The 19,350-nt window shown below is 39.5% G+C and overlaps 1 protein-coding gene across 1 annotated transcript in view; it reads left to right on the forward strand.

Moving 5' to 3' along the window:
- The window catches only part of Map3k15 (mitogen-activated protein kinase kinase kinase 15), a 160,257-nt gene that overhangs the window by 26,145 nt on the left and 114,762 nt on the right, over positions 1 to 19,350 (forward strand). The window contains exon 4 of the mRNA XM_055615731.1: positions 17,582 to 17,775. Coding sequence (XP_055471706.1) covers positions 17,582 to 17,775 — 194 coding nt within the window. The remainder of the gene's footprint in view (positions 1 to 17,581; positions 17,776 to 19,350) is intronic.

Consider the following 19,350-nt stretch of genomic DNA (forward strand, 5'->3'; position numbering starts at 1 on the left):
TGTAGGAGTACTTGGGAAGTGCAAACCATAAAACTTGTCTCTTTACCTGTTAAATATCACAAGACCAATGTCAGAACCACATGATTAGTATTAAATTGTGCCTACTAAATGAGTAAGTCTTTGGATGCCAGGATAGCATTGTCACTTCTTTAAGGCATGATTCACAGACCATAAAGATTACCACCACCCACCTGTTCGTTTAGTGCATCTTATTTAGATTTATTTAAAGATTTTCAGAATTTTGCAGAAGTGACCATTTCCAGAATCCCTTTAAAAGAGAGAAAAAGGCCTGGGCTTTGTTTAGCTGTGTAGTCATCTGGGAGTCAATTAGTTCACATTGCTTGGTTTAGGTTTACTCATGTATAAATGACTGGGTGAGTTCTGAGCTTTGTTCAAGCTTTGTAATAAAATATATTTTCACATACTTTAAAAGTGGAACAATAGCATAATTATTTTTGGATTGCTATCAACTTGGATATTCTTCCTCGGTTGGTTGACTATGTCACATAGGGTCACATTAGATAATTTTTAGAAAGTATTCTAACATGTTTGTTAATTTGATAATTTTTCTCAGTCTTCCATGCTTTTCTTTCCATTTGCATTTTAGGATGTGAGACTCTGAAGGTTCATTCTAGCTAGCATTCATCTGCAAGTACTCAGAACTCAGTTCACTTTGTATTTACTAAATCACCATCTGCCCTTAATGAGTTTTTTCCTCTTCTGACTTGTATAAATATCTGTCTGGAAGGTCAAGTATAGAAGTCATTCATTATAAAGTTAACTTGTACCTACTGTGTTTGTTCCAAAGAATTCATTCATAAACCCTGTGTTGCCGACAACTCATTTTGCTACCTACTGCTAGCCATAAATAAAAGTAAGTGCTGTTATAAGGGGGCCCTTGGTTTGTATCTTAGTTTGGGTTTTATTGCTGTAAAGAGACACCGTGCTAAGGTAACTCTTACTATCATAGCGAGAAGCAGGGCAGAGTGTAAGCAGACATGATGCTGGAGGAGCAAAAAGTGGTACATCTTTATCTCCAGGCAACAGAAAGAAACTGTGTGCCACACCGGTCATAGCTTGAGCATAGTAGACCTCAAAGCTGTCCCCTACAGTGACATACTTCCTCCAACAAGGCCATACCTCCTAATAGTGCCACTCTCTATGGGTCAAGCATTCAAGCACATGAGTATGAGAGCCATACCTCTTCAGACTGCCAGTTTATGTTTCTGTCCTAGTCTTGGACCATTGGCTACTTTACCTGAAGCATTTGTAGCAAAGGAGCAACCCTAGATGTTTTTGGATAGTCATGATCGAATGTAGTGCATGTGATGGTTAGCTTTAATTGTGAACTTGGGCCAGCAGGATGGCTCAGCAGGTAAAGGCACTTGGTAAGTTCAATACCTAGAACCCACAGTAGAAGGAGAAAACCAACTCTAGCATGTTGTCTCCTGAGTCTCACATATGCTATGGTACAATGAAGCCCCTCTACACTCTCTCTCTCTCTCCCTCTCACTGTCTCTCTCTCTCTCTCTCTACACACACACACACACACACACACACACACACACACACACACACATAGATATGACACAACCTAAAATTAACCAGGGAAAAATTGCAGTGAACAATTCCCTGGCTTGGTTTAGCCTGTGAGAGATTTTTCTTAATTTGACTGAGATGGGAAGGTTCACCCTAAATGCATTTGGCACCCCTATTTCATTGGCAGGGCCCTGCATTATGAGGGAGCTCAGCACTCAGTTTGTGCATGGAAATCCCTCTTTGTTCTTCACTGTGGGTGTGGCCAGCGGCTTTAAGTCCCTACCTTGACTTCCCTGCAATGGTGGACTGTAATCTGGAATTGTAGTTTGAACAAACTTCTCCCTTCAAGTTGCTTCTGTCTCAGGATTTTATCACAGCAACAGAAATTAAATTAAAAAACGGGGGCAGGGGATAACTGAGTGGAAGCCCCAACATGCTCTAGTATTGAGCCTGTCCTGAAGAGTCCAGGCAACTGCTTCCAAATGAGCTGTACCCCACAATCATACAAAACTTGATCTGTGAACCCCAGGGCCACAGTAAGACATTGTGATACATTTGTAGATAGTAGACAGTCATGAGTGGTATTTCTTAGCCCACAGGGAATAATATGCCTTCCTGTTTCAGGCTGCAAGAGTCTATAGCCTTTAGATTTTGAGAATATGTCTTGATGTGCTTAAACACAAAGATTTGTAAAGAAAACTAATTATATTGAATTATAGTCAAGTTAAATTAAAAAAAGATACATGTATGAACCTCCATGCTATTTTACTAATGTATTAAATATGATAAAACAGAAGCTCTAGAAAGTAATAATTTTGTAGTAATGATGGACATAAATGTTATTTTGAGATGTCTTTAGGCCCTACAATAGGGGAATGTTCATTATTTTTATTAGTGACAAAGCCTTTGGTTTTTCTGATATGACTACAGCAATTTTACCTACATTCCTGATGATGTAAAGTGTTACATTTCAGCTGAAGGCAAATGATGACAAAGATGAAGTTTGTCTCATTTATGTTCATAGAACTTCAAGAATTAATGGATTCCCTGGTTCAAAACTAGTTTAGAGCTATTATGTTTAGCTAATGCTTGTTGGATGCCCACTGTGTACAAACAATGTCATAAAATGCCCCAATTTTTAAGCTACCACCTACCTGTTGAAGTTGATACTATTGTCCCCATTTTAAAGACAATCAAACTAAATTTCAAATAGGGAAGTACACTTCTCAGAGCCATCCATCTTTATTGGGTGGAGCTGGAATTTAATCCTTGGCCCTTTGAATTTTTCAAATTGTTGTATTAGAGTTGCAGTGAAACTGCCTCTTTTCAGTATTGATGTGTTTCTTATTCATATAACCTCACAAAAATTAAAAACAAAATATGGCCTGCTTCAACTGAGAGGGCGATTAAATTTTCATATCCTTCTCTGCTGATACAAAGATAAATTTTTATTGGCACTTGGCTACACACCTACACATACAAAACAAACAAACAAACAAACAAACAAACAAACAAAAAACCTTGTGACTCTTCCAGTAATTTTGCCACCAGGAAGCTATCTTTAGGGAAAGACCACAGTACAAAGATATCATGCAAATATGACATCTTAGGGTGATACTTAATTTTTTTAAAAATTAAACTGAAAGAACACAGTAAGATAATGGTGTATTAGGTAGGCACTTAAGACAATGTAAACTTTTGTAATGTGTGCTTATGAAAACTGTCTGTTATTTAACCTGGTGATAGTATAAGACAGTCTATTCACAGTTTTATAGTTACAAATGGAAAGAACTGGAAATTCTACTTGCTAGGCTAGGAACTAAAAAATTGAAGGAACATATTCCTCCACCTAACTTTGCAATGTCAGAGAGCAGTGGTTTTTCTTCTGACCTCACTCACTCTCCCATAATCATCCTTTTTGAAATATCTAGATTGTCTAGAATAAGGTTTACATATCATTGTGGTTAGGGTACTAGTTGTGGTATCCCTTTATGGAGTAAACTAAGTTGCCTTTGTTAAATTTGTTTTAAGGAGCTGGATTCTTTAGAGTTTTCCATTTATAACAGTTCAAAATAGCTGATCCCGGTTCACAGTTTAACATATTTTAATGCTAATCATTGTTTTTTCTTTGTAATTTGTCTGTTTACTCACCAAAGTCTGAATGAGTTTCATCCTTTGAAAATGTGTGGGTCCCACACTTCTTTGTAAAAAGAAAATCAGTGTCCTCTGAAGGCTTCTTTCATGGGAGTTTATGAATTACTTTTAAACATGTAGTCATTAGTCCCAATTTCTTTCTGACAAATTTCTAAAACTTTGGGATGATTTTTGAAAGATTTTTTTTCAAAGGAAATTTTACCTTCCCAAGTGTTAAGATTCCTGCTGTCTCTCCAGTCCTGTTGATTAAACTCATTGAGCTGATTTGGAGTTCATGCATTTCTTCTCTTTCTCCTAATTTTTCTCTAACAGTAGCTAAGCATTTGTTCCCAACTCGGCCCCTCTCCTAGCTCCAGGAAGCCTTTATCAGTCCCTGCTGCTATTGGCTGTGCCTTCTTGAGCAAGAACAGGTCACAGCACACATCCTTCTTGTTGAAATGCTGTTTTCACACCTTATTCGGATTTCAGCAGGACTAGGGCAAAGTTTACTCCTGTGAAATTTGGAAAGATAGGTTTGCTAAAGGAATAAGGCAAACAAGATTTCAGCAGAAATCTTTGTTTCAGAAGTATATATAAATAGATTCTCTCCTTGTGCCTTTAATCTGCCTCCATGATATAGAAGCCTTGCGTTATTGTGATATTTATAAATATTTTTGTTCTGATGATGTCTTTCTGTCTGACCGTTGCTCCAACTAACCTGAAATTTGCTGTGTGGCTCAACTTCACAGCAGTATCCCTGCCTCAGCCTTTTAGGTGCAGGGATTATTGAAGTGAACCACTATAGCTGGCTTAAATTAAACTGACAAGAAAAGAGATTGCACATGGGTATGTGCATATGTGTGTGGTGGGGAGGAAGTATAGTATTGATCTTTCTGTTTGGCCTTTCTGCCTCTTTTCATTTGTCTGTGGATTCAGGTACCATTTGCTATCATCTGTATTCCAGTACAACTTTATTCCCATCTGTATGTTTTGTTGTTGTTCTGCTTGTCAAGTATATTGTATTTCTGTACTTGATTTTTAAATAAGTTAAGAGAAGAAATTAGCAATCATACAATATTTTATTTGTACAATGCTTAAAGATCAAGCTCAGGACCTTGCATGTAGTAGGGGAAATAGGCTACCATTGAGCAATTTCCTTAGTCCTTGTTTTTTTTTTTTTTTGAGACTTTTGAGCTAAGGAACTCAGTCTGGCCTTGAGCTTGTTAGGTACCCCAGGCTATCCTTGAATGTGCATTCCCCCCTGCTTCTGCCTCTTACACGCTAGGATTATAGGTATGTGCCAATATGTATCATTACACTTTAATAGCCCCTCTCCCAATTTGGGTTGACTTTAAATGTTATCCCAGTGCTTTCACTGTTTCTTATAAGAAGTTAAATACTGTCTTTTTTATTGTCTTAGTAGAATTCCTTTATCCATGACAGTTTTTCCTTGTTGCTTTCAAGATTTTATCTGTTGTCTTTGTAAGGATTTGTGTGTGTGTGTGTGTGTGTGTGTGTGTGTATGCAAATATGTGTGCAGGTGTAAATGCACATGGAAGCTAGAAGTAGATGTGAGGTATCCTGCATTGTCATCCCTGCCTTATTTCTTTGAAACGGGGTCTCTTACTGAGCCTGGAGGTAGGCTAGGAGCCAGTGATCTTCTTGTCTCTGCCCCTAACAGCACTGATCATACAGGTGTGCAGCCATGCCTGATATTTTATGTAGGTGCTGGGATCTCAATTCAGCTCCTCATGTTTGAATAGCAGCTGCTCTTATCCACTTATCTTTCAAGATTTTGAGTATAGTATTCGTAAGTTTAGACCCTCTGTCTTCAGCCTGCTTTAAATTCATTAAGTTTCTTAGTTATATAGATTTAATGTTAATTGTCAAATTCAGGAAATTTTCTTTTTTTTCATTTTTTTAAATTATTTTTTTATTAGTTACAGTTTATTCACTTTGTATCCCAGCTGTACTCCCCTCCCTCATCCTCTCCCAAGTCCACCCTCCCTCCCTCATCTCCTCTCATGTCCCTTCCCAAGTCCACTGATAGGGGAGATCCTCCTTCCCTTCCCTCTGACTCTAGCTTATAAGGTCTCATCAGGACTGGCTGCATTGTCTTCCTCTATGGCCTGGCAAGGCTGCTTCCCCTCAGGGGGAGGTGATAAAGAGCCAGCCACTGAGTTCATTTCAGAGACAGTCCCTGTTCACATTACTAGGGAATCCACTTGGACACTGAGCTGCCATGGGCTACATCTGTGCAGGGGTTCTAGGTTATCTCCTTGAATGGAATATCAGTTTCAGAAAAAAAAAAAAAAAAAAAAAAAAAAAAAAAAAAAAAAAAAAAACTTGGGCCCAGAATTTTTTGGTTCAAATTTGGGAAATTTTCTTTCTTTTTTAAGTATCCCAGCTGTAGCCCACTCCCTCTTTCCCTCCCAATCCTCCCCTCCCTCCCTCATTTCCTCCATGCCCCCTTCCAAGTCCACTGAGAGGGGGTATCCTCCTCTCCTTCCATCTGGCCCTAGCTTATCAGGTATCTTCAGGATGGTTGCAATGTCCTTATCTGTGGCCTAGCAAGGCTTCTCCTACCTCAGGGAGGAGGGGAAGCTCATGAGTTCATGTCAGAAACAATTCCTGTCGCCCCTACTAGGGAACCCACTTGGATATTGAGCTACCATGGGCTATGTCTGAGCAGGGATTGTAGGTTATATCCATGCATGGTCCTTGGTTGGATAAACAGTCTCATAGAAGACCCCTGTGCTCAGATATATTTGGAACTTGTGGGGCTCCCTGACTCCTCTAGGATATACTAATTCCTCCTTCCTTCATATGATTCCCTACACCTTGCCAAAGGTTTGGTTATAGGTCTCAGCATCTGCTTTGATACATTGCTAGGTAGAGTCTTTCAGGTGCCTTCTGTGGTAGGCTACTGTCCTGTTACTTGTTTTCTCCTATTTCCAATGTCCATCCCCTTTGTCTTTCTAGATGATTAACCTAATTAAAAAAAGGGGCATGGAGCTAAACAGAGAATTCTCTGTAGAAGAATATAGAATGGCAGAGAAACACATAAGTAGATGTTCAACATCCCTAGCCATCAGAAAGATGCAAATCAAAACGACCCTGAGATTTCACCTTATACCCATCAGAATGGCTAAGATGAAAAACTCAAGAGATGACGCATGCTGGAGAGGTTGTGGAGAAAGGGGAACCCTCCTCCATTGCTGGTGGGAACGTCAATTGGTACAACCACTATGGAAATCAATCTGGCGCTTTCTCAGACAATTAAGACTAGTGCTACCTCAAGATCCAGCTATACCACTCCTAGGCATATATCCAAAAGATGTTCAAGTACACAACAAGGATATTGCTCAGCCATGTTTGTAGCAGCTTTATTTGTAATAGCCAGAACCTGGAAACAACCCAGATGTCCATCAACAGAGGAAGGGATAAAGAAATTGTGGTACTTCTACACAATGGAATACTACTCAGCAATTAAAAACAAGGAAATCATGAATTTTGCAGGCAAATGGTAGGATCTAGAAAAAATCATCCTGAGTGAGGTATCCCAAAAGCAGAAAGACACACATGGTATATCCTCACTTATATAGATGTATAAGATAGGATAAACATACTAAAATATGTACATCTAAAGAAGATAAACAAGAAAGAGGTCCAGGGGTGAGATGATCAATCCTTATCTGGAAATATTCAACAGTTATTTCTTTGAACATTTTTCTCTTTATCCTTCACAGACTCTTATTATATGTTCTATATACTGGTACATTTAACATTGTTTCACATTTAATTAACACTGTACATAGTTCTTTATCCTTTTTACTCTGTTCCTCAGGTTGCAATGGCGATAACAATCTATCAAGGTCTGCTTAACCTGACATTCTCCAATGATGTTTTCATTTTGGTGATTGAATTTTCTAACTTCAGAATTTTGTTCTTTTTATTTTTTTAAATAGATATTTAAAAATAGATATTTTCTATTTGAGACATTATTATCGTGTTGTTTGGGATCTGCTTAATTATGTTTATGTTTTTTAATATTTTTTCATTTATTTATTTGTTTTGGGGGGAGTTGTACATGTCCTAGCATGTTGTCAGAGAACATCTCTAAAAAAGTTGGTTTCACTATATTGTTCCCAGGATTGAATTCAGGTTGTCAATGCTTGGAGGAAGCAGCTTTGACCACTGTTCATCTGGCCGGCCTTACTTGTTTTTTAATTAACATGAGAAATGTTTCATTAGGCTATTTTTAGACATAATTTGTCTTTGTCAATCCTGCTCCTTTTTCTTCCTCTTTCTGCGTCCTGCATTCTACCCTTCCATTCCCAGTACTACCTCTTTTTCTCATATTTAAAACATGACTTCATTTATTTCATAATAGTTGTTTAAAAGTCATTGTCTTCTAAGTTCAATATTTATGTCCTTTCAAAAGTGTGTGTGTGTGTGTGTGTGTGTAAGTGTGCCTTGAAGGATTGGGTGCTAGAGCATATAGGTGCCTGGAAGGGTAGAGCTTAAGTGCAGGAGGGGGTGCTGATGCTGTTTGCCAGCACAATGAGCATTTGCAGGTCCCCTGTATACTTCGTGGCCTAGAGGCCTGATATACTGTCCTCTTGGTATTCAGATCTTTCAGGGCTCCAGGAACTGTTTGCCTGCACTCCACTGGGAGACCCACTGAACAAGGCCTTCAATGTTGAGAAAGCTGTCCCAAGGATCCCTAGGTTGCCCATAGTGGGGGTATGGGTAGGAGAGATCTGATGTCTGGCTGCTAGCATAGAGGGACCTTGGATCTGGGACTCTGCATGCACTCACTTGAAGGTACACTCACTCACTTGCAGGCCTAATCAGGAAGCACAGGGGTTCCCCCTGTTCTCCACTCTCAAATTTGGGCCCTAGGTGCAAATGAGAGTATAGGAGATAATACATTATTTTTAAACACTAAAGTTTGGTCACTAAGAAAGATGGGGGGGGGACCATCTCCACCTACCACAAACAACTGAAACAGCTGTCCTTCCTCCCTCTATTCCCAACAAAAACAGAGAAGTAGTAGGAGCTGAAGCCTTTACATTTGCAAGCTCAGCTGCTAATACACTGCTGCTCCCTGCTTGAACTGTAGGCCTGTGTACTCCGTTCTTAAACGCACCCCGTCTATAAAGTATTATAGGCACACATGCATGCACACATGCCTTCACTCTCTCACAAGTCACTTTTTGTGTTTGTTGATAAATTACGGAGAATTTGAACTAGCTGTGTATAGGGTTGTATAGGTGTTTTGTAAACCTCAGAATCAGTTGGATCCTTTTCTCTAAAAGCCTGAAATCAAATTATATAACCAGGGACCATTGCTTTCCCAGATGCTATACACAAGCTACTTTCCCACAAGCTACACCCGGGTGAAGGACAGGGAAAACATCCTCATAAATTGATGGTTAGATGCAAAGGCAAAAAGAGACAATCTCAGTTCATCTAATTTGCCCCGGAAGTAAATCAGGATGAGGGAAACCATGTGAACTAAGTAAGCCAGATCTATATCCAGATCTTCGGGTCTGCCCTGCTGCTGACTGACTAACTGACAAAAGTCCTAGGCAGCTCTCAAAAGAGCTGCTTTTCCATTTTCTGGGGGACAGCACTTTCACTGCTGTAGAGCAATTTAAAACTTGGTTGACCTTGTCCTTACCTTTCGCAAACTCTGATGAGTATTTGGAAAAATCTAGGCGCCAAAGTTCCATCTGTTGTAAAATTTCAACCATCAATCTGGAATCATGTCTCTTAAAAATACCTCATCTCCACTGCCATCATGCACTGCCTTCAGCCACAAGTCCAGTTCTGTTTTTAATTAATTAATTTTTTAATAAATTACAGTTCGTTCACTTTGTATCTCAGCTGTAGCCCTTTACTTCATCCCCTCCCACTCCCACTCTTCCTCCCTCATGTCTTCCAGTGAACCTCCCAAAGACACTGATAGAGGAGGTCCTCCTCCTCTTCCCTCTGATCCTAGCCTATCAGGTCTCATCAGGACTGCCTGCATTGTCTTTCTCTGTGGCCTGGTAAGGCTGCTCCCCACTCAGGGGGAGGTGATCAAAGAGCCAGCCACTGAGTTCATGTCAGAGCCAGCCCCTGTTCCCATTAGTAGGGAAACCCACTGGGACACTGAGCTGCCATGGGCTACTTCTGTGCAGGGGTTCTAGTTTATCTCCATGCCTGGTCCTTGGTTGGCATATCAGTCTCAGAAAAGACCCCTGGGCCCAGATTTTTTGGTTCTGTTGCTCTCCTTGTGGAGCTCCTGTCCCCTCCATGTCTTTCTATCTCCCCCTTCTTTCATAAGAATCCCTGCACTCTGCCCAAAGTTTGGCTATGTGTCTCAGCATCTGCTTTGATACCCTGTTGGTCAGAGTCTTTCAGAGTCCCTCTGTGGTAGGCTCCTGTCCTGTTCTCTGTTTTCTCCTTCTTCTGATGTCCATCTCATTTGCCTTTCTGAGTGAAGGTTGATCATCTAACCCAGGGTCCTCCTTCTTACTTAGCTTCTTTAGGTGTACAGATGTTAGTATGTTTATCCTATATTATATATCTAGTATCCACTTATAAGTGAGTGTATACAGTGTGTGTGTTTCTGCTTTTGGGATACCTCACTCAGGATGATCTTTTCTAGTTCCAACCATTTGCAAGCAAATTTCACGATTTTATTTTTTTTAATATCTGAGTAGTAGCCCATTGTGTAAATGTACCACAATTTCTGTATCCATTCCTCAACTGAGGGACATCTGGGTTGTTTCCAGCTTCTGGCTATTACAAATAAAGCTGCTAAAAACATGGTTGAATAAATGTCCTTGTTGTGTACTTGAGCATCTTTTGGATATATGCCTAAGTGTGGTATAGCTGCATCTCGAGGTAGCACTATAACTAATTATCTGAGAAAGTGCCAGATTGATTTCCAAAGTGGTTGTGCAAGTTTAAATTCCAACCAGCAATGGAGGAAGGTCCCCCTTTCTCCACATCCTCCTCAGCATGTGTTGTCACTTGAGTTTTTTATCTTAGCCATTCTGATGGGTGTAAGGTGAAATCTCAGGATTGTTTTGATTTGCATTTCCATGATAACCAAGGACATTGAGCATTTCTTCAACTGTTTCTCTGCCATTCTACATTCTTCTGTTGAGAATTCTCTGTTTAGCTCTGTACCCCATTTTAATTAAATTTTTATTTTTTATATTAATTACAGTTTATTCACTTTGAATCCCAGCTGTAGCCCTCTCTCTCATTCCCTCCCAAGAACACCCTCTCTCCCTGAGCTTCTCCCATGTCCCTCTCTAAGTCCACTGATTGGGAAAGTCCTCCTCCCCTTCCATCTGATATTAGTTTATCAGGTCTCATCAAGACTGGCTGCATTGTCCTCCTCTGTGGCCTGGCAAGGCTCCTCGCCCATGGGGGTGGAGGGGAGGGGAGTCAAAGAGCCAGCCACTGAGTTCATGTCAGAGACAGTCCCTGTTCCCCTTACTAGGATACCCACTTGGATACTGAGCTGCGATGGGCTACATCTGAGCAGGGGTTCTAGGTAGTATCAATGAATGGTCCTTGGTTGGAGTATCAGTCTCAGAAAAGACCCCTGTGCCCTGATATTTTGGTTCTGTCGCTCTGCTTGTGGAGCTCCTGTCCTCTCCAGATCTTACTATCTCCCCCTTCTTTCATAAGATTCCCTGCATTCTGCACAAAGTTTGGTTGAGTCTCAGCATCTGCTTTGATACACTGCTGGGTAGAGTCTTTCAGAGGCTCTATATGGAAGGGTGCTGTCCTGTTTCCTGTTTTCTCCTTCTTCCAATGTCAATCCCGTTTGTCTCTCTGAGTGAAGATTGATCATCTTACCCAGGGTCCTCCTTCTTGATTAGCTTCTTTATGTGTACAGATTTTAGTATAATTATCCCATTTTTTAAATTTGATTACTTGATTTTTTGCTTTTTTATCTTATTGAGTTTTTTATATTTTCTGGATATTAGCCCTCTGTCAGATATAGGGTTCCCAATCTGTAGGCTGTCATTTTGTTCTGATGACAGTGTCCTTTGCTTTGCAGATTTTTAGTTTTCTGAGGTCCCATTTATTGATTGTTGATCTTAGAGCCTGTGCTGTTGGTGTCCTGTTCAGGAAGTTGTCTCCTGTGCCAGTGAGTTCAAGGCTATTTCCCACTTTTTCTTCTAACAGATTTAGTGTGTCTGATTTTATGTTGAGGTCTTTGATCCACTTGGACTTTAGTTTTGTGCAGGATGATAAATATGGATCTATTTGCATTTTTCTACATGTAGATATCCAGTTAGACCAGCACCATTTGTTGAAGATGCTATCTTTTTTTTCCATTGTATGGTTTTGGAATCTGTGTCAAAAATCAGTTGTCCATAAGTATGTGGGTTAATTTCTGGGTCTTCTGTTCAATTCCATTGATCCACCAGCCTGTTTTCATGCCAGTAGAAACCCAGTTTTTAAAAGCCTGTTCTAACCCAAGGAAAGCTTCTTTTAGCTGTCTCTTCCTGTAGCTTAAAAATTTGCAGCTGATCCACCTTTCAGTTACTGCTGTCATAGTGCTATCAGACTCCTCTTAGCTGTTTGCCACCAATCTCTCTTTTTAAACATTGCCCTTAGACTTGAAAATACCCCATGTTGCATTACACATAAAGTCAGCTCCTTAATGACAGCTGCAGAGCTGTGTTTACAGCCACTTCCTCAGGCACTAAGCTCTACTGATGCTCTGGAGCAGGCAATGGAGGCAGTAAGTTCTCTTGTGCTGATACGTTGTTCCATGAGTGATGCAAAGGGTTGAGGTGGCAGCCGCTGGGTCTTCTTGGGTTCTATATCCTGGCATGGAATCTTCACCGTCGGAATGAGCAGGGGCAAAGGCAGTCAGGAGATATTTGTTGTTCTTGTTGCCTAGGACAGAGCCTCTGCCTTATTTAAAACATGTGCTGGAAGGAAAAGGGAAGCCCTGATTGTTTTGATCACGCTTGATAGGAATAGAGCACCTACAACACCAGGCCATGGTATCATGCTGGACTCAAGAGCTAGAGAGAATCCCATCTTCTTGGCTACATTAAGAATTCTGTCACTTGATGCTTTAGAATTTTACTTTTCTTATTTATCACTATTTAGACTATTTAGTGACGTTTCCTGAACAGTGTTTTTTTTTTTTCCATTTGTTATATGTCCTTAGGAATTCTTACAGAAACTTTAAATGATTTTAAAACAGGGATTTAATCAGTTATGGTAAATTTTCTGTCTCTAAGGTGCTTGTTTGACACAAATATCCTTAAAATAAGCTATAATTCTTGAAACATATTTTACCTTCTGTAGTCACCAATGCATTTGGCTTTTTCCTCCTTCGGTTTGAAATTGGAAAGCCTTTACCATAACCATCAGTTTCAGTTCAAAAAAACATTTCAACTTGAAATATGCAAATGCTGTTTAATTTTCTTTAGCAACATGGATTTTCTGGCATTGATGAGGGGAAAATGTCTCTGACTTGCTAAAACCTTGGTTTGCTTAGTAACTTAATTTCTGAGAACTTCAAAGTATTAGAGAGAGGGAAGTGTCTTCCATTATTTGGGTATAGGCAATTCTTGGTGATAGTGAAGTTATGAGCCACCTTTTGAAGTCTAATTCACACACTCACTAGCTTTTGCACCTCTCTTTACGACATTGGCTCTTAAGTTTTGAGGCCTTTAATGCCATCCAGTAGCTGGTACCCTCAGGGATGGTTACCAGCTTCTGTTTTACAGCAGGGTAATTATTCTCAAACAACCTTATGGTCATGGATAATGGAGCCCCTGAAGACTTAGTATGAGGCAAGCTAGACCTATTACTTATTTTTCTATGGCCTTTGAATTAAGAATTTAAAAAAATATTTTATTTTTTTCATGTGTAAGAGTACTGGCTTGCATGTATGTGGCAGGTCCGGTGCCCACCGAAGCCAGAAGAAGGTGTTGGATCCCTTGGAATTGAAGTTACTGGTGATTATGAATTGCCATGTGCATGCTGGGAACTGACCCTAGGTTTTCTTCAAGAACAGTCAGTGCTCTTAACCACTGAGCAGTCTCTCCAGACCCATGGATAGGTATTTTAAACATTCTGAAAAATATTTGGAAATAAGAAAATTAATTCATGATATACACAAATATGAAATTTGCATTTGTGTCCATACATAAAATTATACCGGTACGTGGTCCCTCCTCCACGTTTGTTGCTGGTCTGTGTCAGCTTCTTTACTCCTATAACTGAGTACAGTAGCTGGGACAGATACTTGAAGTTCTGCAGATCTAAAATTGTGGGTTATCTGGTTCCCAAGATAAAACTCACCTAGTTTAAAATGTGTTTTGGTGAGGCCATGTTGGTGATTGTTTTTAATAGATTATTTTAAGATTCAAAATGTGACATGGCAGAGCCCAACAGAGGACAAAAGGAGAATTTCAGGACATCTAAAATAAATTTTAAAATAAAAGAGAAACAAGAATGCTTCCTATACTTCCATAAATCAGATTATAAGTTGTAAATTTCTCAAGTTTTCCACTTTATCTTAGACCATGATATTATGACAGTTTTCTCTGCAATAAATTTATTTTTAATTTAAAAGGCATCTTATCTGTTATTTGATGTCCCATTTGGGCACACACAGTATGCGTGAAAAGTTAACCATTCTGTGTGGTGGTGTGCACATGTTTATGTGGGTGAATGGACATGTTCTCACATGTGCTATCAGGTTGATGGCAGCTATTTTCCTCAAGTGCCCTTCTCATTGTTCTGTGAGAGTCTCTCAGTTAACCGGGAGATCATCTGTTTACCTAGGCTGGCTGTCCACCAAGCTTTAGGGATCTGCCTGCTCACAGCCCTCAGCACTAGGATTATGAACAAGCCCCAGGTCTGGCTTTTATTCCAGAGTTCTGGCTCCCAGTGAAGGTCCTCACGCTTTTGTTGCAGGCACTGAGCTGAATGAACCATCTTCCCATCCCCACAAAAGTACTTTCTGATCTTATGTCTTCACTATGTCCAACTTCCTGGATACCTCTTTTACTTTAGTTTAAGAACTTTTTTTTTTTTTTTAGATAATTGGAAGAAGTCAGATGAATGGTTCCTTGAACCATATAAATTCTTTCAAAATTTAAGTTGAGATATCGGGGTTTAAGGTCTAAATTTTTTTTTCATAGACTTGGTCTCTTTGTGTGTTAGGTTAGTCTTGAACCTGGTAGAGAGTTGGGGATAACCTTGAACTTTTGATCCCCAGCCTCTTCTCTCCAAAGTGCTAAGATTACAAGCAAACCACACCAAACCTAGTTTATGGGATAATGGTGATAGGTCTAAATTTTTAAACTAGTTTTTTTTTTTTTTTCTGAAAGTTTAACCAGAACATTGACTATATGAATATGCCTGTAATCTCAGGAGTTGATAAATGGAAACAGGAAGTTCCAGGAATTTGATGTCCTTTTGAAGACATTGTAAGTTTGAGGCCAGCATGGGATATTTGAAACTTAGTCTCAAATGAATTATGTTCAGCTTAGTGATAGTCTGATTTGCAGCTCAGGACAGTGGTCTAAATATCATCTAACTAACCCAGAAAACACTGAGGAGTTTTCCTTTCTAGGTATTCCTTGTAGAACCTGGAGTGGCATCAGCTCCCTGATCAGCCCTACTCAGTCTTAGTTCCTGTTAGATTTGTGTTCAGCTAAACTCCAGCATTTTCTTTTTGCTCTTTACTCAATCATACATAAGTTTTTATTTTTTATTTATTTACATTTTTCAAACAATATATTTTGATAATCTCTTCCCCCTAACTCCTCTCAGATCTCTCTTTTTTCCTCCTCACCTAGCTTCCTAAGTTCTTTCTTGCTCACTCTCCCCTCAAAAAATTTAAACAAAAAACAAATAAGACAAAAACTAACCAAAACCCCACAAAACAACACATGGAGTTCATTATGTTGGTTTTTTTTGTTGATGTTGTTGTTATTTTTGGTTTTTTGAGACTTTTTTTTTCTGTGTAGCCTTGGCTGTCCTGAACTCAAAGAGATCAACCTGCCTCTCCCTCTCCAAGTGCTGGGATTAAAGGTGTGAGCCACCATGCCTGCCTGTATGGAATTCATTTTGTGTTAGCCAATTACTCCTAGTTATTCAGCCTGCTATGGAGTGTGGTTGACATACTCAGTGATATACTGTTAAAGGAAATTGATTTGCTCTTTGCCAGTAGGTATCAGTTTCAAATAACTTCTTGGTTAGGGAGTGACCTTTTGTTCAGAAATCTCTCTTGGTGCACTTGGACCCTGTCTGTCTGTCTTGAACCTGTGTAGGTCCTATGCTTGCTGTCACTGTCTCTGTGAATTCATATGTTTATCAGTTCTGTTGTGTCAGGAAGTCACTGTTTTCTTGGAGTCATCCACCACCTCTGGCTCTTATAATCTTCTGGGTCCTGAGCCTTGATTAGGAGGGGTTTGATAAAGATATCCCCATTAGAACTGGGGTGCTCCAAAGTCTCTCACTTTCCACACACTGTCCAGTTGTGGGTCTCTGTGGTAGTCCCATCTACTACAAAAAGAATCTTCTCTGATGAGGGTTGGGTGAGACATTGACCTATTGGCACAGCAGTATGTCATTAGGAATCATTTTATTGCTATGTCTCTTTAGCAGAATAACGGCAGTAGGTTTTCCCCTAGACCTACGACTAATGCAGTCTCACGATGTTGGCCACTTTAGCAGTGTCGGGTAGAGGTTCCATGTCATGGACCAGGACTTAAATCCAATCAAAAAAGTAGTTGGTTGCACCCGTGACGTTTATGCCACCATTGAACCAGCATATTTTGCAGGCAAGTCACTGTTATAAGATGTAGGGCTTATAGCTGGGTGACACTGAGGCTTACTTTTCTCCTCTGGTACCATGCAGAGTAACTTCCAGCAGCATAAATACTGGTCAATAAGTGTTTAGTTGGGTACCAGCTTGACTTCCCCATGTTTGGTGACATAAGTAAGTGTTGTCTTCAGCAATTATGGCCTTCCTATCAGGTTATGGAGAGCAACCAGTATCCTTGACAACCTCCTGGGGTGATGTATGGTAGACCTTTGGCCAACAATTCAACAAGATGCAAATTACTTTTGGCACAACCTCTAGTTATTTTCAAAAGAGTTTTCCAGGTCAGGCCCTTGTCTTCCATTCTGTTTATTGTATATTTATGGCAAATATATTTGATGCTTATATATATGTGTGTGTGTGTATTTATAGCAATAAAGTTGATTGACTATAAGAATGTCATATAAAGAATGTATTTTTAGCTTTCAGTGTGCTAAAAATTGAGTATTGAGTTAATGTCTTTTAAAGGTAATATGTATGCTTTTCAAAAGATCATGATTTAGTCAACTATAAGTATTCTATAGAACAAAGAAGTTGCTTTAAATGAGCATTGCTTAATGGTATGAAATATTTCAAGAGATATTTTCCATCAAATATTTGAAAGTAATCATATGCATTACTAGGTGCCTCTTGTAAAACTGTTTTTATTTACAAAAGTTAATAGCACCTATATTAAATCATCAATGTGGATTTTTAATATATCCTAAAGCCCAACATGCTACTTTATAATTTGGTTATCGAGGAGTCCAAGTTTCTTGTGGTTTGGAAGACAGGTAATAAACTTACATAGCTTCTAAAACTTAAAACTCTAACATTTTTTTGATGGTGAAATACCAAGACATAGGCAGATGGTAATAATTTTGAAATTGTGTGGTTTTCTGCTCTGAGCCCAATAGATTTTCAATGATTTCACACAAAGTGTTATCCATATTGTACATCCTCTCCTTCCCAGTCATGCCAGGTTGGGTGGCTCAGGGCCATTGCTGTGCTTCTGTATCGGCTGCTTTCTGAAACACTTTTGTTTAACTTTTACAGGCATCTAGTGGAAATTACTATTTCATCCCCTACACTGTGACACCACGTGGTGATTATTTGTGCTGCGAGAGTGATGCCCAAAGGAGAGCCTCAGAATACATGCAACCAAACTGGGACACAATCCTGGGCCCACTGTGTATGCTCCTGGTGGACAGGTTCACTAGCCTCCTTAAGGACATCCGTGTGACCTCATGGTAATTTCTGTCAGCCACTAAAAATCATGGGAGTTTTGCAGAAATGTCCCTCTACTTTCAGGGGGGGGGGTAATAAGATTTCCTTTGAAGTGCCCAGGATGCCCAGAGAATAGGGCTCACTGATTATCCACTTAATCGTCCTGGAATCTATCCTGGCTCTCTCAGTGCCTGGCTAAGCTGAGTTCCTAAGATGAAGCCAGAAGAGAAGCAGACTGAAGTTCATAAGATCAGAATTGGGCCTGTGGCTAGCCATGGTTCCATATGTGATCTTGATATGTAACTCTTCCATATTGCTCTTTTCCTTGTTAGAAAATATCTTTATCAACTCAACAAGATCCTGTGCTTTCATGTAGTTTGTGAACAAACTTTATACTCAGGTTATTCAGGTCCTCAGAATGCCAGAGCAAGATCATTCTAACCTTGAGTTCTTGTTGTACGCATTCATTAAGTCAGGCTTCTGCCAGCCTGACCTCAGGATGTCCTGTGACATGTTATCCTTTGATTTTCCTCATGGGGAACAGTATCCACTCAGAGGTGGACAGGTTTGAGTATGAATTGATCGCTTTGGAGAAGTAACTTGCTGTACTTGGTCCTTTGTGCTCAATGAACTCCCCCGGTGATGTTAGTGAAAAGTTGAAGGCAAGAAATGATTCTTAACTAGAAGAGCCCTGTTGTCTTGCTCACAGCCAATTTAAAGGATTTATTCCTGTTAGTTGTGTCATCAGAAGAATTTGTTCTTCTAAAATAAATGAAAATCCTAAGGATTTGCAGAACTGACTTGTACCGAAATGTCAAGGACTTCATGTCCTACTTTGGCTCACATCATGGCTCCCTGAACTATGGAGGGTCCCATTAAAGTACTGGCATTAACGTTACATTTATTAGCATCCTCTCATCTTTTCTGTTCTGTTACCCTTTCTTGGGGTACAGACTTTAGTGGGGAAGAATTCTCAAGACCCAGGTGCAGCAGCAGAAAACAAATAAGGGTTTCTTTGACACCTCACTATCTATTGTTTCACTTCAAAAGAAAGATGTTAGTGACATTTAGGGAGAAACCTCTCCTAATAACATACTTTAGTTCTAAAAAAGAGGTATATTGATTGAATCTGATGGAGCATTCGTGTCTTTATGCTTTTTACATACTCTCTTGTTTATGTGCTCACAAGAGAAATTTTTATTTTATGTTAGAAAACATTTTGCAGAAAAAAATATAACAAGAAAATCTAAGGATGAAAGGTACAGTTGTCTATAATCTTCCTGGCATGTCTTCTGTGTATCTATTGTTGGATTGATCAGAGGCACAATACTAGTTTTTCTTCTTCACCTGGAACACCTTCATGACTACTAACTTGGAACACTTCGTAGATGAGAATGTCTCTAAAATGAATTTACCTAGGTTTCAAGAGAATGTCTCTAAAATGAATTTACCTAGGTTTCGTGTCTTTTGGAGTTTTTTTGGCTTTTGATAATTTGTTTATAGTGGGGGAAATTAAATAATCAGGTAAACTTGTTTGCTTCATGTCGTGTGTGTGTGTGTGTGTGTGTGTGTGTGTGTGTGTGTGTGTGTGTGTGTGT

The sequence above is a fragment of the Psammomys obesus genome, unplaced genomic scaffold (genome assembly GCF_907164565.1).
Source record: "Psammomys obesus unplaced genomic scaffold, mPsaObe1.curated_primary_1811, whole genome shotgun sequence".
NCBI classification, from domain to species: domain Eukaryota; kingdom Metazoa; phylum Chordata; class Mammalia; order Rodentia; family Muridae; genus Psammomys; species Psammomys obesus.